This window comes from Kogia breviceps, chromosome X (assembly GCF_026419965.1).
Source record: "Kogia breviceps isolate mKogBre1 chromosome X, mKogBre1 haplotype 1, whole genome shotgun sequence".
Lineage (NCBI taxonomy): Eukaryota > Metazoa > Chordata > Mammalia > Artiodactyla > Physeteridae > Kogia > Kogia breviceps.
This window is the reverse complement of record NC_081330.1, coordinates 14984021-15008546: the sequence shown is the minus strand read 5'-3', so window position 1 is coordinate 15008546 and position 24526 is coordinate 14984021. Positions and strand designations below refer to the sequence as shown.

Below are 24526 nucleotides of genomic sequence, written 5' to 3'. Positions count from 1 at the left end.
GGGCTACTCTTCGTTGCGGTGCGTGGGCTTCTCATTGCGGTGGCTTCTCTTGTGGCGGAGCACGAGCTCTAGGTGCGCAGGCTTCAGTAGTTGTGGCACGCGGGCTCAGTAGTTGTGGCGCGTGGGCTCTAGAGCGCAGGCTCAGTAGTTGTGGTGCACGGGCTTAGTTGCCCCGCGGCATGTGGGATCTTCCCAGACCAGGGCTTGAACCCGTGTCGCCTGCACTGGCAGGCGGATTCTTAACCACTGCGCCACCAGGGAGGTCCCCACTCATGTCTTTTTATAGATTTAAATCTAATAAGTCAGAAATATCTTGCAAGTTTGATTAAAATAAATTTTAAAAAAAACGGAATAGAAGGAATTTCAGGAAACTCACACATAGCTCGTAGCTTCAGCTTTAAACGCACATTGGAAGGCTATTTTTCTCAGCTTCCAAAACATCTTGTAGGTTTGTAAATCATAAAGCCAAATGAGCATGTTTTTCCCTTTTATGAAGGAAACAGGTGTTTTGTCGTATTCACATCAGCCTTACAGATCTCTCAGCAAGAGTAGGTAGAGCCACATCTCACTCTTGACCCTGGAACTTGTCCTCTCTTCTTCTCTCCATTTGCCCTTGCTGCTACCATTTCTCTCTCTGGTGCTCTCCATCCCCACAAGCTAAAGCCATTAATAAAATGGCTGCTCCATCAATCTGCTCTGGTATCCCAGGTACACGGGCCTTTCAGCCCAGCCCAAAGCATCCCCCCAGCTCTAGCTGTTCAAGGAAGTGTGTGGGTGTGAGAAATGCTGTAAAAATGCAGCTGCAAAGAAAATTTCAACCAGGCTCTGGAGTTGTGACGGGCTCCTGTTCAGGCTCCATCTTGCCTTTTCCATGCCTTTACAGTTGTTCACCTTGCTTGCTAGTAGCTCCAGCTCTGTCATTACCTCATTAGAAAGCTTCATGGATTTCTTCTTCCCTAGCAGTGTCTGGCCTGTGTGAAACCTCATGGTACAAAGGAGTGAAGGGCAGGTAGTCCTTGGAGGTTGCAAAGTGGATCTGAATTTCAGAGTTCTTAATATTCAAAGCAGTTTTATTTTTTCCTTCCCTGAAACCGTAGTTATGAGTGTTATAATTTACCTCTCTCAATTCATCTTTCTCAAAACAGTAGTCTGTATCTCAGCGATGGTTTAACAAAACATAAAAGGGTTGCAGAATTGTCAGAAATGTAAACTCTCTTGATAACGGATTATATTTTCCCCTCTTGTTTTTTAGCCTCCACGAACATCTCATCCTGTTGTGAGGTTCTCCTGTGTCGATTGTGAGCCAATGGTAATAGACAAACTTCCCTTTGACAAATATGAACTTGAACCTTCACCCTTAACTCAGTACATCCTGGAACGAAAGTCTCCCCATACCTGCTGGCAGGTACTTATCCTTGGTTGTCAGCCAAATGTCTGGAACCACTCTGAGATCTTTGAATTGTTTTAAGAAGTTTCGAAGGTTAATCTGGGAATAGTCGAGCTGAGTCTGTTGGTAATGTTTCTCACAAATGCTATCAAATAAGCAACAAGGCCAAGCAAATAATTTCAGACTGATATGAATCACTAGCCTACCGTACACTGCCATTTAAGGAAGTATGATCTGATGAAACCTATGTATTTGAGGATTTGGAGGTCTTCCCCTAAAGCCTATCCAGGGACCCCAGGTTAAGAATCCCCAACCTAGGGATTTCCCTGGTGGTCCAGTGGTAAAGAATCCGCCTTCCAATGCAGGGGACACGGGTTCAATCCCTGGTCGGGGAACTAAGATCCCACATGCCGTGGGGCAGCTAAGCCCGTGAGCCACAACTACTGAACTCGTGTGCCTCAATGAGAGAGCCCGCGTGCCGCAAACTACAGAACCCATGTGCCCTGGAGCCTGTGTGCCACAACTAGAGAGAAGCCTGTGCACCGTTACAAAAAGATCCCTCATGCCTCAACAAAGATCCCATGTGCCACAGCTAAGACCCGACGCAGCCAAAAAACATAAGGAAAATAAATAAATTTTTTAAAAGAAAGAATCCCTAACCTAAAGGATGTAATTCTATTCAGCTATGGATTCTTCAGCTGAAGCAATGTTCTCAGTCCTTATTGTGAACTTGACAGATTGGAAGTACAAGATTTTTTTAATTAAAAAAATATATTTAAAAATGTAATTTTAAAAATTGGGATGCAGGATCTTAGTTTCCTGACCAGGGATCGAACCCGTGCCCCCTGCAGTGGAAGGGCGGAGCCCTAGCCACTGGACCGCCAGGGAATTCCCAGTACAAGATATTTTTGACCAAAACATAAATAAATAAATAAGCCTGAAACTACTTTATGTATTTGTGTAATGTAATCAAACCCTTCTTCCCGTAGTACAAACCACATTGGTGAGTGTGATGTGGATTTTCCTTGGATGAAGCAGATGCACAGGCAAATGCACATACACTGGCTCTTGCAAGGGTTATACTTCAGCCAGGAGGGCTTGCTGATTTGTTAAGAGACTCACCTATGGATTTTAATTTGTGAAACTCCGGACTTGGCAGTCACAGCCTTTTTATTTGAATATAATAAGGAAGCCCTACACTGTAAGCATGTTTGTTCTATTTCGAAACTACAGCACCGTATAGCAATCAGTAATTGTTAGGTTCTACTTACGCAAGGAACACTTTCAGACTGCCATCTGTTTCATCCTAAAATGTGAAATCATTGCTACTAGTTGCCTTTAAGCTACTTGAATTCTCCAAAGATGCTAAAACTGGGTAGAAAAAAAAGGAACAGGCATAAAGCAAGGATGTAAAAGTGCAAGAAACAGAATGATCTCATAAATATAATATTGAGCGAAAGAAGCCAGACATAAAAGATCACATATCATACGATTCGACTTTATATAGTTCAAAAAGAGGTAAGACTGCCTGACTCTGTTAAAAGTCGGGACAGTGATTTCTCTTGGGGGGACAGAGTAGCGAGCAGAAAAGGACACGATGGGGTTTCTGGTTAGGTTCTATTTCTTCATCTGGGTGCTGATGACACACGTGCATTCATTTTTGAACATTCATTGAACTGTATACTTATAATTCATGCACTTCTTTGAACGTATGTTTATATTTCCATAAAATACACCAAAAATATGCTAGAAATGTAGAGATAGGGATGATAGAATGCTAAGTTAAAATCAAGACAGAGGCTTGAATTTACGAATTGAAAACCATTTTGGAATAAAAGCAAATAAAATTATAAATTATACTTCTTCCCTAAATGAAACCCTCTTTTCTATATGGCACCTTCCTTGTAAATCTTCTTCAAAGGAACTTAAGAAATCCTTAAGATCCCTGCAGCACCCCTCAGATATGCCATATGTCTTTCTCTTGCATCTTACGTTACTTTGGTTTAGAGTGGTTTAATGTGATGACTTAGTGGGAGTGAAAAAGAATAAGATGAACCAGGAGCTGGGAAATTTGGCAAAATCATAATGGAGACTGGATTCTAACCCTAGCTCTGCCACCAGCTATGTGGTCTTGGATCAGACACTTTCTCTAGACTACATGGTCTCTAATGATCCCTTTGAACCCCCAAATTCTGTGAATCTGCAGGTGATAAGAAATTTGGAAAAACTCAGTGGGCTTATGGGAAGGAAGGAAGGTATGAAGGTGGGAAGGGAGGGAGTAAAGACAGAAAGGGAGTGAGAAAGGAACAAAAAACAGTGCTTTTCCTTTCAGCGGAATTACAGGTCTGATCCTTGCTGGCCGTAACTTTTTTATCCTTTATGATGATTTTCCCCCTTTTCTATTATACACACTTAGGAAACTGGAGGAAATCCAACATGTTTTATTACAATTATCTGTTTCTATTAAGGTTCAGATTAAGACATGAAATCCAGTAGGTGAGTTATGTTTTAACACAACCCATTTTTTTGTGGAGGCATCCATTACATAGGAAGGGTTTATTCTTAGCTACAGCTAAGCATAGCAAGAATTTAGGTGATATGGCTGGTACCAAGAATTAGCAAAGTAAGTGGGTTCTGTTCACCATCAGGGTTTGACTTTTGTCTTAAATAATCCTGCTGAAGGGCTTTAGAAAAGGTGAAGGTCTAGGTCCCTAAAAGTACATACTGATGCCCTGATTTGGGCCAAAGAGTGAACATGGAACACAAAGAAAACATGATAGCCAGAGGACTCCAGAATAGCAAATCAGGTCTATGGGACCTGACAATATAATACATATCAAATCAGGAATATCAATAAGGAATAAGATGCTAGTCATATGGAATAAAGATTAATGTTTTCATTTTTATTGAATGTTTGCTCCACCAGGATCATTTACAAGAGAAAGTGCCTTCCAGATTGAACCAAAGCATCTCCTTGCTCAATATAATTGTATCAAAATAATTATCAACAGTGCCTGGCTTGTAACAGACTCCTCGATAAATATTTATTGGATGAAAAATGAATAAATGGGTAGGGGAATGGGGCATAAAAGGGAAGTAGAGCAAAACTTAATAGTAGTACACATGAGGGGTGTTAGCATAATCCTTTAAATGGGCTTTGTTTTTGTAATTGCATGCTTTAGGCATAGGGACATGTTCCATTTTCCTAACAGCCTCCATTCTGGTTACCACTTGTTCTTTTGAGAAGTCAATCTGGTTTTTTTTGTTTGTTTCTTTGTTTTTGCGGTACGTGGGCCTCTCACTGCTGTGGCCCCTCCCGTTGCGGAGCACAGGCTCCGGACGCGCAGGCTCCGCGGCCACGGCTCACGGGCCCAGCCGCTCCGCGGCACGTGGGATCTTCCCGGACCGGGGCACGAACCCGTGTCCCCTGCATCGGCAGGCGGACTCTCAACCACTGCGCCACCAGGGAAGCCCTCAATTTGTTTTAATGGCTGGTATCACTTAGTGGCATTTCAGCCTTATTTTCCATCGTGCTAACCAAGTAAATATTTGGGTATTGTTGATGCAGCCTGTGGTCTCTGGATCGTTATTACATAGTACGGTTTCATTTCTTAACGCAATTTGCAGAAGAATTGCAATCTGAACATTCTTCTTTAGTATGATATGTTTTGACATAAATGTAGTGAAAGCACTGTTCCCATTTTTAAATTACAATTAAATTGTGCCGGAGATGTCGGTGCGGAATGTTGCTGTGTTTAGTTTTACATAAAATTCTTATTGTCATTAACCGTACATTACTTCACCATCTTCTCAGGTATTTGTTACCAGCAGTGGAAAATACAATGAACTTGGATATCCATTTGGTTATTTAAAAGCCAGCACAACTTTAACTTGTGTAAACCTCTTTGTGATGCCGTACAACTACCCAGTTTTACTCCCTCTTTTAGGTAAGTCAAGTGTGTGTCATTTAGTCATCTTGGAAATACAACAAACAAAAAAGAAAAATCGACGATGAACTAAGCATTTTAAATGTAGTCAAAGAGTAATGGGTATCAGGATATATAAAGGTCTGAAAACTGATTTGGAACGTTAGAATTTGCATCCGGTTTTCTGTTTTGTTCATTTTCCTTTCGTTGTTTTTACATCAAACAGAAGAGACTCTTCACCTCGGGGGGGTGTGGTTCTTATGCTGCTCTTTGGGTTGCAAGCTCCAATGCTGTCACCCCTCTTCTCTCCAGTTTTAAGTGCACTCGGCTTTTGCTAAACTAGTTTGGGCCCCCCAAAGTTGATTGGGGTTAACACTTCAAGAATCTGATGGTTTTCTTCAGAAAATAGGGCTTCCGTGGGGCTGTTGGCCTGCGCTAAGTTCCTCCACGAAAGAATATTGAATGCTCTTGAGGCATGTGTTTTACGCAGAGTAGCAAGTTAAGGAAATAGATACAAGAGTGAATTCTGCAATAACTGCAGTTGTAGAAGCTGTGGTTTCCATGGCAAGATTCTAAAAGGAACAACTCCAGAAGCTGTTACTCAGACATCACTGAAAATGTGTGTGATTTTTTTTTCTCATTTAAAGAGCCACATCTGTTTAGAGTAATACAGTACCACACGATATCTTTCTCTTTGTAAAGTTGTGAACATTTTGAGTTGCTGAGGTTTCTTAATTTTTGCAAAAAGGATCAAACCTTTACTAAGTCACTGCTGTGGCCTCTCCCGTTGCGGAGCACAGGCTCCGGACGCGCAGGCGCAGCGGCCACGGCTCACGGGCTTAGTTGCTCCGCGGCATGTGGGATCTTCCCGGACCAGGGCACGAACCCGTGACCCCTGCATCGGCAGGCGGATTCTCAACCACTGCGCCACCAGGGAAGCCCACTAAGTTTTAATATAGTCATTGAAAGCATAAGATTTTTGTTGCTATCAGTATTATATGTATTAAATGTCCTGAAAAAGCAATTCTTCTGAATGTTGCAAGTTAAGAAGGTTAAGAGTGGGTCATCATAAATGATTGTTTTAGAGAGCCTATCTACTTTGTTTCTTAGTCATATCTAAAAATATCTTCTAACAGGTGATTTTCACTTATATAGAATATATTTTGTGTCTTTGAGATTAATAAGACTACCAATAAAAAGGTACCTGTATTTTGTGGATTTATTTACCCTGTTTTCTTAAATACACCTTTATGATCTCAAGTTTTCACAACTAAAAAGTGAAGGATCAAACTAGCTAATCTTCACTTAGACTGTTAATAGTATTATTTTTCTGTTTTTTAAGTACACTTTTTATTTTGAGATAATTGTAGATTCACATGCGGTTGTAAGAAATAATAAAAGAGAGATGAAAAAAATAAATAAATAAAAAGAAAAGAGAGATGATACCCAAATCGCAGACAACAGAAGCAAAAATAAACACATGGGACTACATCAAACTTAAAGATTTTTGTGCATCAAAGGATACAATAGAGAGCAAAAGGCAACGTATGATGAAATGGGGAAAAGTTTGCAAATCTTATATCTGGTCATTATCCCTTTGCAAACATCCCAAACTAGAAACCGTATCTTCCAAGGAGCATAGGATTTTCACACCCTTTGAGGCTGAGGTTCTTGTGCCCCTGAATCCCAAACTTGGGTTTCATGTTGAGGTTCTGAAATAGCTTCCACCAACACTTCCACCATTACTTCAATTTCTGGATTGTGTAGCTTCCATGGTGATTAGCAGTCTGAACTGTAGGGCATAGCTGCCCTGATAATGAATCCTGGCTCTGCTGTTTGCTAGCTGTGTGACCCTGGATAAGATACTTAACCTCTCTGTGCCTCAGCTATTTCATCTGTAAAGTGGGAATAATAATAGTACCTACCTCAAAAGGATTTAGTTGGGATTAAATGAATTAATAGAATTAAATTGCATCAAACTCACCTGGCAAACAGTAAGTGCTATTGTCTGATTAATAATACTATTGTCATTATTAATATCTATGTTATCTTAGTAGCTCTTGAAGGCACTGTTATTCCATACTAAGGATATAATATAAAGATATAGGACAGTTTTGCAGTTTTAGTAGGCAGGGCATTTAGTAAAAAGTTATCAAGTTAAGTCACACACACACTTTATGATGTCTGGAACATCTCTGTAGTACTGCAGAGTACAATAACTGTCCATAAAAGTGACCCTTGTTTCCTCTTTATTAATTCAAGATTTCCATGAAAAGTAGTCAAGATGGGGCTTCCCTGGTGGCGCAGTGGTTGAGAGTCCGCCTGCCGATGCAGGGGACGCGGGTTCGTGCCCCGGTCCGGGAAGATCCCACGTGCCGCGGAGCGGCCGGACCCGTGAGCCGTGGCCGCTGCGCCTGCGCGTCCGGAGCCTGTGCTCCGCAAAGGGAGAGGCCACAGCAGTGAGAGGCCCGCAAGAAAGAAAGAAAAGTAGTCAAGAAAAGTTTATTTAAGCATTAAAATTTACCTGGGATAGATAAGTGAGGCATAATTGGATCAATGAGCTACCCTAAGAATCATGTTAGTAGGGTGGTAGGTAACCAGATTATCACAGTTGGCAAGATTATCTCTCAATCAGGAAATTAGGAAATTTTTTTTCTATTGCATTTGTAGCAACTTGTCCTTTTTTTTTTCTTAAGTATGCCACATTCAGTCACCTTTTAAAAAAATAATTAAGAACTGGGGACTTGTGTAAAAAATAAAGTTCATCTCCATATCAAGACCAGTTATGATCAGGAGGAGGAAAAGAGAATAACCGAAAGAGGATAATCTGATGTTTATTTATCACTATATATCCGGTGCTTCACAGTTTATGCTATTTATAAATTTTATGTAGTGTTTTCACGTACATAATCTAGTTCCTCAGAACAGTCCTGTGGGAAAAGGCAGTTATCATTAAACTCATTTTATGGATGAGATGGAGGCACAGAAAGGTGAAGTGATTTCTCGAAGCTCACTGAGCTAAGTACATAGTATGTGTCTGAGCTTGAACTCAAACCCCTGCCGTTTTGAAGCAGGAAATGGGGAGAAAGGAACCGGAAGAGAAAATATCTGTAGTTTTTGAGGTGTTGGCAGTGTCATCTTACTCTCTTTCCACACTCTCATCTCATCTTTCAAATGCGGATGAGCTGATTGTTGATGACATTTTTACTGTACCATCCTGGAGGCTGCATGTGAATGGAAATGTAATACCATGGAAATCATTTTCTGAGCTACAAAGATAGTGACTAAAGCTGTGTCACCCTAACTGCTCTCTACCCTAGATCTAGTCTGTGGAAGATTTTCTTTTTTCCTCTCGCCCCCATGAAAAAATAAATCCGACAAGAAGTAATTAGACTAAATTGGCTCCTGCGTGGAATTATTGCAATTGGCATTGTTAGAAATATTAAGACTATTATTGACTTTCATCGTCTAATCTATTTATATCTAAATGTCTCTTCAGTCTTGTGGTATTTACGTTTGTCAGTTAGTTTCCAAAATCTGCCTAATTCTCCACAGACTTCACACAAAGACATGGTATAACAGGATATTTCCACGGTCTCCCGTTCCTTTCTGTCAAGGTATGAATGGTCCTTAAAGGGCCTGCATGCTGCAATGAGCCAGAAATCTCTTCAGATCTTTTTTCCTTTGTTCTTTCTACCCTGTACCTAAAGAACAAAAGACCTACATTTTATGACTTTGTAAATTCATCTAAATTAGTTTCAGCAGGAGTGAATAATTTATTATAGTAGTAAAAGGAAGAAAATATGTAGTTGCTTTTCTTAACCAAATAAATACAGAATTTCAAAGAATAGCCCCATTTGTAGAGAAATTGTGCATATGGCATAGGGATGGTTTTGTTCCTGGAAGGAAAGCATTTGTTTTTTGGATAAAAGCCAGTAAAACATGAAGAAACAATATAGAGAGTGAATTTATAATATCTTTGGTATTTATAGTAAGTGTGGCAGGTTCATGTCGGTTGATGTCTGGGGATATCAATTTTGAATTATTATATTAAAAAATTTCTTATCCTTGGAAGGAAATAATGAGATATTTGGGGAATTTTCCATGTAGTGTATATAATGCATTTGTATTATTTAAATAATTAAATTTGAGTGTAAAAATATAGGGGATATCTGCTTTTTTTAAGGAAAATCTCTTTAGTTGTATTAATAATGCACCATATTCAAGAACCATATTTAGTTGTTCAGAATTTTCAACTTCAACATACATCTCTACTTGCTTTTACTAGTGCCATCAGCCAACTGTTAACTAATGTTTGAGAGACCCAAAGTTTGGCTCAAAATGCCTGACCACTGAAATCAAGGAAATGAAGAGGGGGGAAATATGGATAAACAAAATATACACTGATTAAGGAGAATCCAAAACGTATTTAGGGTGTGCCATCATTGCCCAAGAAATTATTGAGGTATAATTGACATATTCTATTAGTTTCAGGTGTGCAACATAATGATTCGATATTTGTATATATTGCACAATGATCACCACAGGAAATCTAGTTAACATCCATCACCAAACATAGTTCCAATTCTTTCCTTGTGATGAGAAATATTAAGATCTACTCTCTTCACAGCTTTCAAATATGCACTACAGTGTAGTTAACTATAATCATCACGCTGTACATTACATCCCCATGACTTATTTATCTTATATCTGGAAGTCTGTACCATTGGACCCCCTTCACCCACTTCACCCACCCCCACCCCTGGCAACCACCACTCTGTTCTCTGTATCTGTGAGATCGTTTTGTTGTTGTTGTTCTTGTTGTTTTAACATTCTCTATTTAAATAAAAGAAATATTCCATCCACCAGTGACCATGGATTCCTTCTCAGGTGAAAATTACTGCACTAGAGTTACCAATATGTAAGATAATATTTCACATAGATCAGAGTCAGTGTTTTAATATTACATTTTATGTAGCTTCACAGGTGGAAGATGAATATGTAACCTGAGAATTTATTTCATTTTCTAGAAAACTGCTATATAATTTTGGTACATAGTACCAAAAAAAGATGATCAAGTAAACTCCGATGAAATGTTCATCTAATGTAATTGAAACTGGAAATTTCTAGGAAATGATATAATAGATGTGGGTTGCTTGATTTAGATCTTGGAATTTAGGACTGGAATAGTGTAATATTTTCTTGGATTTTCTCTTGCAGATGACTTGTTTAAAGTTCACAAGCTTAAGCCAAATGTGAAGTGGCGACAGGCTTTTGAGAGCTACTTAAAAACTCTGCCTCCATACTACTTATTAGTATGTATTAACTCTATCCAATCAATCAAAAACTTCACCCCTGAAATAAGATAGTTTTTTTTTTAATTTGTAAATTTGGGTCGCCATTGTCTTCTCAAATTATGTGTAAGAGCTTGGAGATGTCATGGCGGCACAAAAGAGAACTGCTTATTTTATTTCCTTTAACTGCCATGGTTATTGTTATAAAACACATCTATGTTTCTCTTATAAAAACTAACCTTGTGAAACTATAATTTTGGAATTTAAGAAAAATAGGACTGGATTTATGTGTTATATCAACTTCCCTTTTTAACTCTAGAAATTCGCACTATTGGGTTTTCCTCTGAAAAAAAAAACCAAACAACCTGGAGACATTATATTTACTTACGGCTTGCTAAATGTGTCCTAGACACAGCATGAAGTAGGGGCACTGGTTAGAGGGAATCCAAAAAGAGTAAAAAAATCACTTGGTGTCATTTGGATTTTTACAATTTGAGAAAAATATTCATAATTATTTTGAACTGGTCATATAATCTAAATCAAGATTATCAAAATCATTTCAGAGGTGGATGTGGTAAACTTTAAGCCAAGTTTCTAGAGGTGAAAAGGCAGAACCTTAAGAGATACCATTGGTGTCACTGGGAGGAGAAATTGGGGTGTGTTAGTATTTACCATGGCAGGAATGGGGTGCGCAATAAAATGCAATGTGAAATGATTTCATGACTTGGGAATTAAGACTGAAAGCAATTTACCTGTTTGAATTTGCTGTTACTTGCTCTTCTTATCCCACTCTCTTCTGATTTTTTTACTCTCTGCTCCTTACTTTTCTGCTATTTTCATTGCCACTTTTTAATGTTCCATGTTTGGTTTTATGTGCAGCACCTTGACTTCTAAGAAATGAATCATGTCCCTTTGCCCCTTATAACTGAAGTTTGAGTATTTTAAGATTTATTCTATTCTTACTGTTGTGTATTTTGTTTCCTTATAGCCATTAAAGAAAGCACTAAGGATGATGGGAGCTCCAAATCTGATATCAGATAATTTAGATTGTGGACTTAGTTACAGTGTTATCTCTTACCTTAAAAAACTCAGCCAACAGGTAGTATTGGTAAAAACAAACAAACAAAAATCCTTTGCCCTCAGAAGTGCATTTCCTTATTCTTTAGTATAACTGTAATTTTCAAATTAAATGTGTATATATTTCTACACTTTATGGATTAGTAATAATGTGATTCTCTATGGCTTCTAGCTTCACCATTAAACTGCAGTTAAGGGTCTGTCAGTATCATTTGATGCTGTGCCATTTCTCCTTTCGCTTGCCAGTTTGTTCTGCCCACAAGCTGGTTGATATTTTGTGGCCTAGGAGGGGCAGAGGCTTCATAGAATTATCCATGGGTCACATCTTGTCTGTCCTCAACCTAGTTTCTCCTCCAATCACGTTGGGCTAGAGCGTCCCCCTTTTTAGGTCAGCACACTGAGGCACGGTGTGATTAATTACTTGCCTGAAATGCGTTTTGGGGCAATAAATATCAGTATGCTTTTTCTTGGAGAGGGGGAGACGAGACCAGTGTCCCTCGCACTGGAGGGTGACAGGCCCTCCACCAGTTCCCCCACCTCATTTGCCATTATTCACCTTGTCCCTTGCCTGCCCCTCTCTATTAGTACCTCATCCTCCACTCACCCCTACTTATCATACTTCTCACCTCTACCTAGCCCATTCTTGCAGGGTGGAAATGTTTGAGAACTACTGAGTTAGAGTTTTACTGCCATACAAATGTGTCATGTTGTATGACAAATTAATGCAGCAGCTTTACTTTCTTCTTGTGCACAAACGTATTCCCAGGTAGGGCATAGTAGTAGCATTTGCCGTGACAATAATGCTTCAAGTTGGATATGTTTCAAAGTTGGGCCTTTAGAAAACAGAGCAAATAAGTGTCAGAGCAAATAAGTGTCAGATTTCTGACACCAAAGAACCAAAGTGGCTCCACAATTTGGGATGCTGACACACCTTGCTAGGAACTGGCAAAAACTTAAGTAGAGTCCGCAGTTTACCAGCTCCTACCGGACCAGTGTGCTCATAAATGCAAAAGAAAGTAAAGGCAAACCCAGATTTCTGATCTATCGAGTGTCCCCTTAACCCCTTTCCCTCTCTGCTAATAGATTTTTGTTGTTGTTGTTAAATGTTTTGTTTTGGTTATTTATTGATTGATTGATCTATTGATTTATATTTTTTTATTTGATGTTTACCTTAGGCCTTTAAGGCTGTGTCAGCAGGGTATGGCCAGAAGGAAGAATAGTGAACAGAGTTGAAACTCATGCAAGTTCTGGGGCTTTCTGGGACACATTGCTTGTATAGTTTTATCAATGACCTTTCGGGACCAATTTGTGGAAACAGACCCTTCATTTGCTCTTATCCCTTATTTCATGACTAAATTTTTAAAAAGATAATAAACATCCTTAATTCCAATAATTAGGGAACATTTATGAGTATCTCTGACCAAGCCACAAGAAATTCAAAATTAATTGGGGCTTACTGGACATTGGCGGAATTCCACCTTTTAGAGAAAAAGAAAAAACCGTTACTAATTTATACTAGCTCTACTTACTAATTTAATTACTAATTTAATAACTCTATGTCACCAGTGTTCTTTGAACCATCTCAGATGTATGTAAATCATGAAATATGCCCAAATCTATTGCTACGATACATTCTCAAGCAATATTTATCAATATGGTATAATAGTGTCTATTAAGAGGATTTTTTTTGTTGTGAGTTAGTAAGAAACTTACTGAGTACATATTACAAATTATTTACTTGGTAATATTTGTTAAGTATTACTTTTGGGGGGGTGGTCTGATATTAGAATCATACACTATAAGTTTTTTTCAGATATAATGCAATCTATGTAATCTGAATTTTAGCGCTAGTGTACTTTTATAAATACAGAGTTTCACCCTTTATGTCTGGGTCCGAAACGAATATGTTGACTTAGACTAGATTTTACAGTAACAAACTGTGATTTTACATGTCTGTGAATGTAATTCTTACCCATGGTTTTCTTTCTCTCCATGATTCAATCATAATTTTTGCACTAGACAAGAGAAAAAAAAAAGTGTATTATTATTTGTCTTTCTAGCCCCCTCTCTCTGTTTGCTGTGGTAGTACAGAGAAGCACAGGAAAATGTTTAATTATCCGTTTTTCTGTGATTTGCGATTGAAATTTGTTCAATGGGGTTCTTAAAGTATTATCTTTCTTAAGTAGTAAAAACAATAGTGATAATATAGATCTTTTCATAACATACTATGTACTTTCATTTTAGACCAAACTAGAGTCAGAACGAATACTAGCATCAGTGGGGAAGAAACCTCCCCAGGAAATTGGAATCAAAGTGAAAAATCATTCTGGAGGTGGAGTGTCCTTGACTCACAATAAAAATTTTAGAAAACTATTGAAAGAAATCATAGGAGAAACAACATCAAGACTGGCAGAATTGAATACCAAAGAATTTGCCGGCTTCCAAGTAGGGCTCTTAAACAAGGTAAACTGTGACATAAATAGCTTGTTTGGTGTGGGGGGGGGTGGTAAGGTCTGTGAAAGATAAAGGGGAGAAGGAACAAGAGTAAGCAGAGAGAGCTTTCAGATCCCTTGCGGAACACTTGGTTCCATCCAAAATGTCCATAAGACGTTTGCTCCACACCAAAAGGTCCTTGAAATCTGGTGCGATCCAAAACATATCCGTGAGCATATTTGGTTCATGCCGAATGGTTTTGGACAGAACCAAATATCAAGGACCCTTTGGTGTGGGCCACATGTCTCCATGGACCTTTTGGACAGGACCAAGTGTGACCAATTATCAAGGACCTCTGGCGTGGACCAAATGTTGTACAGACATTTTGGACAGGACCAAATGTCTGCTAACCGTCAGATTACGCTGCTGAACTAACACTTGTGAGAGGATGGGGGAAGGAAGGAGGAGTGGGTACGAAAAGCCTCAGACATCAGTATAGCTTGTAGAAAATCTTGCCGAGCCCAGAAGGGAAGCCCGGCGCCACGATTTCCCATAGAGGAGGTGCACGTCGGGCAGAACTGGCCAGGCCCTAACACCCCCCATCAGTCTCCATCACTGGCTGGGGGCAGCCCGGGGAAGAGCACAGCCTGGGCTCCATTGCTGCCCCAGATCCCAAGGGTACTGGGGCCGGAGGTGCTCAGATGACTGCAGCCCTTGTAGGATCAGCCACTGCTTCCCGGACGGACATCCCAGCAGCTCGCCTCCGTGGCTGCCGGCGGACTACGTCTAGATTACAAACAGGGGGCCTGCAAGGCTGCCCGCGGCACAAATCTCAGGATTTGATGTTTTAAATGACATGTGGAAAAAGGATATTCCCAGTGGCTTTAATGCTCTGTGGGTGTATTAGAATTCAGAACAGAGCCAGCGAAGGCAGATTTTCCACTGGCAACATTCTACTGTAGTTAGTTGTAATGAATATCCCTCTCTTCACTAAGATTTTAAGAGGATTAGGAATTATATTTCTATATTACAAGCCTCAGGAGCAACTGAAATTGTTTCATTTCAAATAGGATTTGAAACCTCAGACATATAGAAATGCTTATGATATTCCACGTAGAGGTCTTTTAGACCAGTTAACCAGAATGCGATCCAATCTGCTGAAAACACACAAGTTTATTGTTGGACAAGATGAAGGTAAGTGAACAAAGAAGTGCTTTTTGTTGATTAGGAAAATGTCAAGTCTGACTCTCACGAAGATGTTTATTGCATAACGAGTAAGTTATTCTGTAATACTTTAATATTTATAATGCCTCTTGTCCCTGAATCCCTTCAGCTACCCGGGCACAAGTTTATTGTTCTCAGGTTTAAGGGGAAGTGTGCATTAATCGGTGCATATATTACACTACACGTTTTAGCTCTTGTAAGTCTCAAAACAGCCCCATGAGATAGATGCTGTTTTTATGCCCATTTTTATGGACATTGGAACTGAGAGTGAGCATTTTAGTAGTTTGCCCAGGTTTAGTGAGTTGGAAAGTGGCGGAACCTAGGTCTATCAGATTCCGGAAATTGCATGACCTGACTCTATACCGCCCAGCCTACTGTGATGAATTTAATCCACATTCCTCATTTACAGGAAAAGAATGAGCCTGATATTGTCTAGGATAATTGGTGACAGTGTATAATTCCCCTTTACTCCATTTTGCTTGTTTTAAGCAGGGTCATTTGTCCATTAAAATGTGCAAGTCTTAGCCTGGCCAACCTCCTGAAATTATATGCCTTTTTTTTTTTTTTTTTTTGGTTTTGGTTTTGGTTTTTTGGCAGGGGGGACTTTTCTAGGAAGAGAGCCTGTAGATCTAATCAAGTTTACCAAGAGGGTGAGGCCCACTAACCAAGATTCTCTGGATGATAAGAGAAAACCATGGAGCCTAGGCTTCTTTTTTAAAAAAATAAATTTATTTTTAAAATTTATTTTAGTTTTGGCTGCGTTGGGTCTTCGTTACTGTGCGCGGGCTTTCTCTAGTTGCAGCGAGCAGGGGCTACTCTTCATTGCGGTGCGTGGCCTTCTCACTGCGGTGGCTTCTCTTCTTGCGGAGCACGGGCTCTAGGCGCGCGGGCTTCAGTAGTTGTGGCTCGTGGGCTCAGTCGTTGTGGCTCGCGGGCTCTAGAGCGCAGGCTCCATAGTTGTGGCGTACGGGCTTAGCTGCTCCGCGGCACGTGGGATCTTCCCGGACCAGGGCTTGAACCCATGTCCCCTGCGTTGGCAGGTGGATTCTTAACCTCTGTGCCACCAGGGAAGCCCCGAGCCTAGGCTCTTTAAAACATAAAATATGGGGTTTTGAGTTGGGATGGTAGTGTAGGGAATGTCAGCCCATTCTCCAACCTGGTATGAAGAGTGAGGGAGTTGTTCTTGCCCTCGGGATTTGAGCTTGTAGGCCGTAGTGATGGTAGACTGAGTGATGAGTGCGATGAAGACGGATGATTTTAGATCCTAGGCTGCTAGATTCGAGATTTTAGACTCTCGGTTGCCAAGATACACAATGCTAAATCAGACTATGATCCTGTCCTCTCAAAAGGACCACACACTCCTGCTGTATAGTATCTGTTTCTTTTCCGGTGATTTTGCAGATTCCCTTCATAGTGTTCCAGTTGCACAAATGGGTAACTATCAGGAATATCTAAAGACACTGGCTTCTCCACTTCGAGAGATTGATCCAGATCAACCAAAAAGACTACATACTTTTGGCAATCCATTCAAACAAGATAAGAAGGTGGGATATCTATTTCTATGTCTGCCTAAATTGTGATATTCTTGCAGTAATTCCTTTCTTCTTGGCAACATGTACGTAAATCGGAGGTCCTCTTTCTGTTTGTTTAAGGGATAACATATGCCTCCAGGGCTCTTTGTGAATGGAAAGTGGGAGCCTCCTTATGCAAGGGTGTGTTAGCTGGCATTTATTGCGCACGTAGTAGGAGCTGATGTTTTAAATGATAATATTGAATACTCGTAACTGCAGATGAGTACTACTGTCTGCCCTATAATACGAAATCACAGCTCATAGTGGTCGAATGGTTCACCCTGAGTGACACAACTGATAAGAGCCAGGATTTGAACCCCCGTCTTTCCAGCTCCAGAGTCTGTATTTGTTCCCACCTCCACACACTAATTCCTTTAATATTGAGATCACCATTTATGTCCTCTGTTTACATTATTCAGATCTCTAGTGCTGTATCTAGACAGTTATAAAGTATTCCTCTTGAAATATGAAGTACTAAGTGGTGTTGCCTTATTGGCTTGTTCTATATGTGAGATGTGTGCGTGTACCTCTGTGTGTATAAGTGAGAGATACACTGACTTGACCATATAAGCATGAAGACAAATGGAGATTATATCTGCATTCATGGGGGAGACCATTGATATAAAGTTGCAGACCATGCTATAATTTCTTCTGTAACAAAAGTAGACTGAAAGGTATTCTGCTTCACCTGCATCTTCAATTAACTGGAGTTTTTCTTAATCTTTCTGTGTCTTGGTTTCCCCATTTGTAGCACTGGAGATAACTATGACACCTAACTAATAGAGCTCTGTGGAGTGTTGAGTTAGTACCTGTACACCATTTAGAACATTACCTGACATGTGGTACATGCTCAGTGACTACGTTTTCCCCTTTATGTGCTTTGGGAAATGCTTTGGAAAAGTCAGTTATCATGATTTTATTCAAGTAATGGGAGTGCACATTCTTGGGTTACCCTTGGATGAGAACAGCTTTTAGTTGACCTTCTATACTGCTGGCTCTCATCTTTTATCTATTCCCAAGGGTGACAAGCCCCCTCCCTCATTTCTGTCCAGCACCAAGGTGGACATAGTTGAATCTCGGGGAGATTGCCATTGGGGGAATGACGTTTTCCATCTACCTGCCCGTCACCATTTTCACGCAGCATTCTGTACATTGACTGTCAATATTTCTTAAGGATGCGTTTAAAGCACACAAAAGGGAATGATTTCCCTTACCAAGGGTTGATGCAAAATGGTTTGTAACTTCTTCAGAAAGGTCACTGTGGGTTTATTCCCACTTTGGAACTCTCATCGAGTTGTTCCTTCCCCAAGCCTTCTGGTCAACTATGATTGTGTTGTGTTTGACCTTACAACAAGTCTCCTCCTCGTTCCACTTAGACTAGATTGAAATTGAGTAGCGTTTTCTGAGACGAGTCGGTGGGGTATGGCCAATCTTTGGCCCATGATTAAGATCGATATTGCTGATGTAGCATAGGATTGTGTATGCATGTGAAGAGTTCTTGCAGTGTTGTCTTTAATGGAATATGTTCATTGATGTTTTCTAGGGAATGATGATTGATGAAGCAGATGAGTTTGTAACAGGGCCACAAAACAAAGTGAAACGTCCTGGAGAACCCAGCAGTCCTCTGTCATCTAAGAGAAGGCGGAGTATGTCCCTGCTGTTGAGGAAACCACAAACACCACCTACTGTAACTAACCACGTGGGCGGAAAGGGACCACCCTCAGCCTCGTGGTTCCCATCTTATCCAAACCTCATAAAACCCACCCTTGTACATACAGGTATAGAGTAGTGGTTGTGATTTCCTTATGGCCCCTAGAGGACTAAGACACTAAACAATTTTCTTTTCCTTTGTATTCATTTCTTTTGTAATCAGTTTTTGTTCATTAAGTAAACCGTTATTAAACCATCTATGTGGTAGGTACAAAGGGCCCCGTGGGGAGTGGAGACCGTGTTTCAAGGATCTCAATATATATGAGGGGAGGAAGATCCCTATTACATAGTAATTAACACAAGTTGGAGAAATGGCAAGAGATACGCCTGTTTGCTTTGCCAGGGCAAGGCGGAAGGATGTGCAGCCATTCGGAGTTGCTGAGTCAGTAGGAGCAAATGGGCTCAATAAGTCCGCATATGTGCGCTGTGTCCTCAATCCCTCGCTCTGCTCCAACCAAGTGCAGTCTGCCTCGGCCTCCTCCATTCCACTGGGTGATGCCACCATTTCTCTCCATGCCTCTGATCTCTGCTGCCCTCATGTCACCAAGCTACTCCAATAGCTTCTTATCTGATGTCCCCATTTCCCATCTTCTCCACATCTAAGTCACTCTCTGCCCTGCAAACAAAGTGTTCACGCCAACACAGAGAAGAGATCACGCCACATCCATCCTGAAGACCCATCGTCTCCTCTGCTAGGCACTCAGAGCACCACCTGAACTCCCGACTCTGGTCTGCCAGCTGCGCACGACCTGGCCCCGCCGTCCTCTCCTGACACGTGGCCTGTCGGCTCCTCCTTGCTGTCTCTGTGCCTCTGTCCTTTGCTCTGTGCTCCGTGGCCGGTCCCCTCGCCGGGGCCCTGCACGTGCCCTCGCCGCAGCCTGGACCGCTTCCTCTGCGTGTGCACGGGCCGGCTCGCTCGCTCCTCCTCCAGGCCCCGCCCAGAGCCCACCCCCTCCGAAGGGCCTTCCCGACCACGTGGTCCACTGGGGCTCCCCCTCGTGCCCTCTGTCCCATCCCTGCTTGCTTCCTCCCTGACACGAATGCAAACTGTTAAGAGTCGTGTTGGATCCTCGTGCACTTACGGCCTGGCCTCCCCACGAGCATGGAGGTTCCATAAGGGCGGGGACCGTGTGCGTCTGTCCTGTTGGCTGCGGCTCCCCAGCTCCTGGCACGGCGCCCGGCCCAGAGCAGGACGCGTCAGTGGAGACGAGCTGTCAGACCTGGAGTAAAAAGAAACTCACTTTTCTGAGAGAGGGAACATGGAGGAGGAGGATCGAATACTGACAGGGATTTGGGGTGGGGTGATGCGGGACGTACAGAGCCTTCGGATCTAATGGCCACCACCTCTGTTTGCTCAGACCTTTTGAGGGAGAGAGGCGGGAGACGGCGTGGGGGGGGCGCGGGGAGCCACGTAATCTGATGTCAAGCTCGGCGGAGCATGGCATTTCATAGGTAAATGACAGAAATCATGACACCAAGTGAGACTTGCTGCTTTTCAGCTTGTAAAGCACAAGCTGCAGCTAAACGCTCAGCACCAGGGGCCCGAGGCTGTGTATTGGTTGTACCGTCTTCCTTGGTTTCCGTATGTATTCAAGGGGCCGTGAAGAGAAGAAAGTGCGTCTTGTCGTATTACCTTCCTGAGCTCAGTGTGAGGGGCCTCGGGCTCCATCTGGTACCTCCTGTGTTGCTTCACGAAACAGTTTCCTCGGAGCCGAGGGGCCCCGCGCTGTCCCCGTGGGGTTGCCGTAACGCACCGACGTCACAGCTCCACTTGTTAACTTGGTTTCCAGATGTCACTGCCACGCACGATGTTCACGAGGAGAAGATGGAAAATGGTCAGATCTCACCCGATGGCTTCTTGTCAAAACCTGCCGCCGCAGAGCTTGTGAACACGGCAGGAGGTAGCAGCCCACCCGACCGAGCGGATTCTCTGTCCGATGACTTCACTGGTCTCAGGAAGGATGACCTGATGCAGAATCCCGGTAGTAATGCACTCGCAGGAGGAACCAGGAACTGCGGTGTCTCTGTAGATGATCGAAAAGTCTCGGCAACACCTGCTTTGGAAACTGGGCCGAGTACGTCGCAAATTACTCCCGCTATGGCGCAAGGAATCAACGCTGATATAAAACACCAGTTAATGAAGGAAGTTCGAAAATTTGGACGAAGTAAGTAGTGAAAGAACATCTACCGATAATGTAACGGGAGCTCCCTTGCCTTTTAGGATTCAGAATAGATTCAAGGTGTCTCCTGAGAGGTGCGCTTTGGGGAAGTATTGCGTTTTCACATAATTTAAAATGATTCCTCTTGCTTTACCCAAAAAACACCCCAATACACCTTTCTCTCTCGTTTTCCCCTTACTCGCCGTAATAGTTTCCTTTTGCTGCTGAAACACGTCATCACAAACTCTGTGGCTCGAAACTGTCGTGTCTTAGAGCTGGGGACGTCAGATCTGCAGTTATTTTCACCGGGCCAGCATGAAGGCGTTGGCGGGCCAGGGTGCCTTCTGCAGGCTCTAGGGAGCATCTGCTTCCTCGCCTCTTCCAGCTTCTAGAGGCTGCCTGTGCTCCTTCGCTCGTGGGCGCTTCCTCCCTCTTCAAGCCAGCAATTTAGCCCCTTCTCTCCTCTCTAACGTCTGCTCCCACCCTTACATCTTTCCTTTCTGACCGGCTCTACTGCCTCCCTTTCATAAGGATATTTGTGGTTACATGGGGCAGCGTGTATAAACATGGATAACCTCCCCATCTCCAGAGCCATAGCTTAATCCCATCTGCCAAGCAACGCCTCTTTTGCCGTATAAGGTAGCATGTTCGCGGGTTCTCAGAACTAGGACATGGACAGCTTGGGCGGCCGTTATTCAGCGGACCACATTTAATTAGTGTTTCGAGTTTCCCTAGCAGGTATGTGCAGATGTCCCGATTTCAGTGTTTCAAATACGCACTGTACCTAACTTTCCACACACGAGCGATGGTTACTGATGATGTGCAGAGATTGAATTTTATTTTTCATCCGTATTTTTAAAAATACTAATTTTTTTAATATCTTCAGAGTATGAAAGGATTTTCATTTTGCTTGAAGGAGTGCAAGGACCTCTTGCAGTGAGGAAACAATTCATTGAATTTACCATCAAGGAAGCTGCAAGGTGGGTGTAAAGAGGAATTCTTCATTGTGTTTTACTTTAAGGCGGGACCAATGCAAGACAGGTGGAGGGACTGGTGCCGCCTTGCTTTTCTTTCCTCGTTTTTAAAAACTAATTAATTTATTTTTGGCTGTGTCGGGTCTGGCTTGCTGTGCACGGGCTTCTCTCTAGTTGCGGCGAGCGGGGGCTACTCTTCGTTGCAGTGCGTGGGCTTCTCATTGCGGTGGCTTCTCTCGTTGAGGAGCACGGGCTCTAGGTGCACGGGCTTCAGTAGCTGTGGCACGTGGGCTCAGTAGTTGCGGCTCGCGGGCTTAGTTGCTCCGCGGCACGTGGGATCTTCCCGGACCAGGGCTCGAACCCGTTTTCCCCTGCATTGGCAGGCGGATTCTTAAGCACTGCGCCACCAGGGAAGCCCTGCCTTTTGCTTTCCTAAGCCCTGGCCCTCAGTCATAGTTACGGCTGTCTCCAGAGGCGTCTAGATTAATACTACCTGAGGCCAGCTCATTCATCCAGGTCTGTGGAGCCTTCTGCACTCCTCACAGTCTGAGGTGGGCTTGCGCTCTCAGTTGGTTCTCTCGGTATTAGCTAAGCCCTATGTTTACACGAACCTACATTTGCTATTTCCCGTGTGCATGGCCAGTCCCACCTTGTACCCCGCACGGTGCCTCGCGCATCATAAACGCTTTAAGGACCTTTTGGTTAACAAAATTTCTTTTTCTTTTTTAGGTTCAAAAGACGAGTCTTAATTCAGTACCTTGAGAAGGTACTAGAAAAAATAGAACCCCACCACCTTGTCAAGAACATTAATCACATCAACAGCAGATCATGATGTTAACGCAAAGACCAAGGAGGAACAAAGAATACGTTTCCTGTGCTGTAGGATAGAACGGGATATCGTTGAGTATCCTACGAGGTTGTAGTCAAGGGAACTGCCTTCCAGAGGCTAAAAAAGAGCCGTGGAGCCTTCTGTTTTCAGATGCTCTGGCGGGAAAAGCTGGCTTTCGCCCTATGAGTTTTCTTTGAAAGTATTAATTGGCTGTTTTGTTGTTACTCTTCCCAGTTGAGGAAGGTGATGTTATCAATCCAGCAGGTTAAAATCAGTCAACCCTGTCGCCCCTACCACACGGGATAAGGGCTCACTCTTGCACTTGGCCGTCCCGGGCATTTGCAGAGCGACTAGGGGCCGCGTGCAGGAGGAGCAATACTTGACGCTCTTGCTATGTCCCTTAGAAAGAATAGGTGTTCAGAGGCCAACTGGGCATCTTGTGTGTGCTGAACAAAGTTTTCAACCATTCCTAGTTGTGCCTTTAAACCCATGCAATATTCAGGACAGTTTGGATCAAAGAGGAAGAGAGCTGCTATTTGGGTAACTTATTTCTCCGTGGGAGGGGCAGGGGAAGTCACCAAACAATCTACCTCCAACTCTGTTCTGTTGTGTCTGGAGACATTACAAAGTGCACCTGAGGCTGCCTCAAGCCCTGACATTTGTTCTCGCAGGTGACGACAGGAAGCCTTCAGGTGGACTCGCGCTTCTGTTCTTCAGAAGCACTAAAAGAGAAAATAATGTATACATTTCCTTTCATGTTTATACAAAGGTTTATATGGAGCAGTATTGTTATGTTTGTATTAATTTGCAGAAATTTAACTGTACAAAGAGATTTTGACTTGCATATATAAAATAAATCATTTTATTGATTTTTCACAAGGTCCCGGATGCTAGAGAAATTTCTAGTTTTCTGTTCCTTATGATTTGTTATTCCTTTCAGAAAAAAAGTGCACACTGTTGTGTTCTTTAATAGATTTATTTCTTTACTTCTTTATATTTTGGCCGCGTTGGGCCCTCCGTTGCTGCACGCTAGCTTCCTGTAGCTGCCGCGAACAGGGGCTACTCTTCGTTGCGGTGCGCGGGCTTCTCATTGCGGTGCTTTCTCTTGTCGTGGAGCACGGGCTCTAGGCACCGGGGCTTCAGTAGTTGTGGCTCAGGGGCTCTACAGCGCCGGCTCAGTACTTGTGGTTTATGGGCTTAGGTGCTCCGCGGCACGTGGGATCTTCCCGGACCACGGCTCGAACCCGTGTCCTCTGCATTGGCGGGCGGATTCTTAACCGCTGCGCCCCCAGGGAAGCCACCACACTGTTAAATTAAGACGTTAGCAGAAGGATGTAAACGTCAAAATGTCACTCACGGAACTGAGTGATATTGGTGAACTCGGTGGTGTAGGGCCCTCTGGGTAGGGTCCTCCAGGAACACTGGAAAGGCTGGGAAAACAATGATCGGAGTCAAGTTTATTGGAACTCTGGAAGATCGTCAGAGGGTTACAGCCACCAAGCGACTGTGAAGTCAGAAGAAGAGCCATTGAAATGTGATAGGAGAATTTGCTGGCATTTTAAGTTATTCTTGCCCCCGCCCTTCCCTAGTAGAGCAGCGGTCTTGAAGACGTCAGCCTGCATTCCAAGTGAGGGCTCCTGGCTCAGGAGGGAGGAGAGTAGACCTTACTCCCAAGGAACTGTGTTTGTTTAAAGCTGTCTGGAAGGCGCCCTGAAGGACTGACGCAAGGGGCTTTATTGCTTTTCTTTTGTGTTAACTCTAAACTCTTTTAGAGTGGAGAAGCAGCTGTGTGAAGGATGTTCCTCAGAAACATTGAAAGGCAAGTGAATAAGCTGCCGATGCTTATGGCAAACAACAGACATGCCAGAATCCTGGAAAGAAAAACTGAGGAGTGTGATACTACGGAGAAGAAGGGCTTTGAAATGCTCCCGTGTATATCTGG

General features: G+C 42.6%; 1 protein-coding gene across 16 annotated transcripts in view; it reads left to right on the top strand.

Moving 5' to 3' along the window:
• Positions 1-23463, top strand: part of INTS6L (integrator complex subunit 6 like) — a 52547-nt gene extending 29084 nt beyond the window's left edge. For 3 of the 16 annotated variants that reach the window (XM_067023098.1, XM_067023091.1, XM_067023095.1), the window contains 11 exons: positions 1253-1405; positions 5202-5334; positions 10534-10628; positions 11596-11706; positions 13929-14147; positions 15188-15311; positions 16743-16885; positions 18456-18690; positions 20218-20787; positions 21668-21761; positions 22485-23463. In XM_067023098.1, coding sequence (XP_066879199.1) covers positions 1253-1405; positions 5202-5334; positions 10534-10628; positions 11596-11706; positions 13929-14147; positions 15188-15311; positions 16743-16885; positions 18456-18690; positions 20218-20787; positions 21668-21761; positions 22485-22587 — 1980 coding nt within the window. In that variant the 3' untranslated portion in view covers positions 22588-23463. The remainder of the gene's footprint in view (positions 1-1252; positions 1406-5201; positions 5335-10533; positions 10629-11595; positions 11707-13928; positions 14148-15187; positions 15312-16742; positions 16886-18455; positions 18691-20217; positions 20788-21667; positions 21762-22484) is intronic. The other 13 variants (XM_067023099.1, XM_059051381.2, XM_067023101.1 and 10 more) reach the window with 8 other exon arrangements.
• The last annotated feature ends 1063 nt before the right edge of the window (positions 23464-24526 follow it).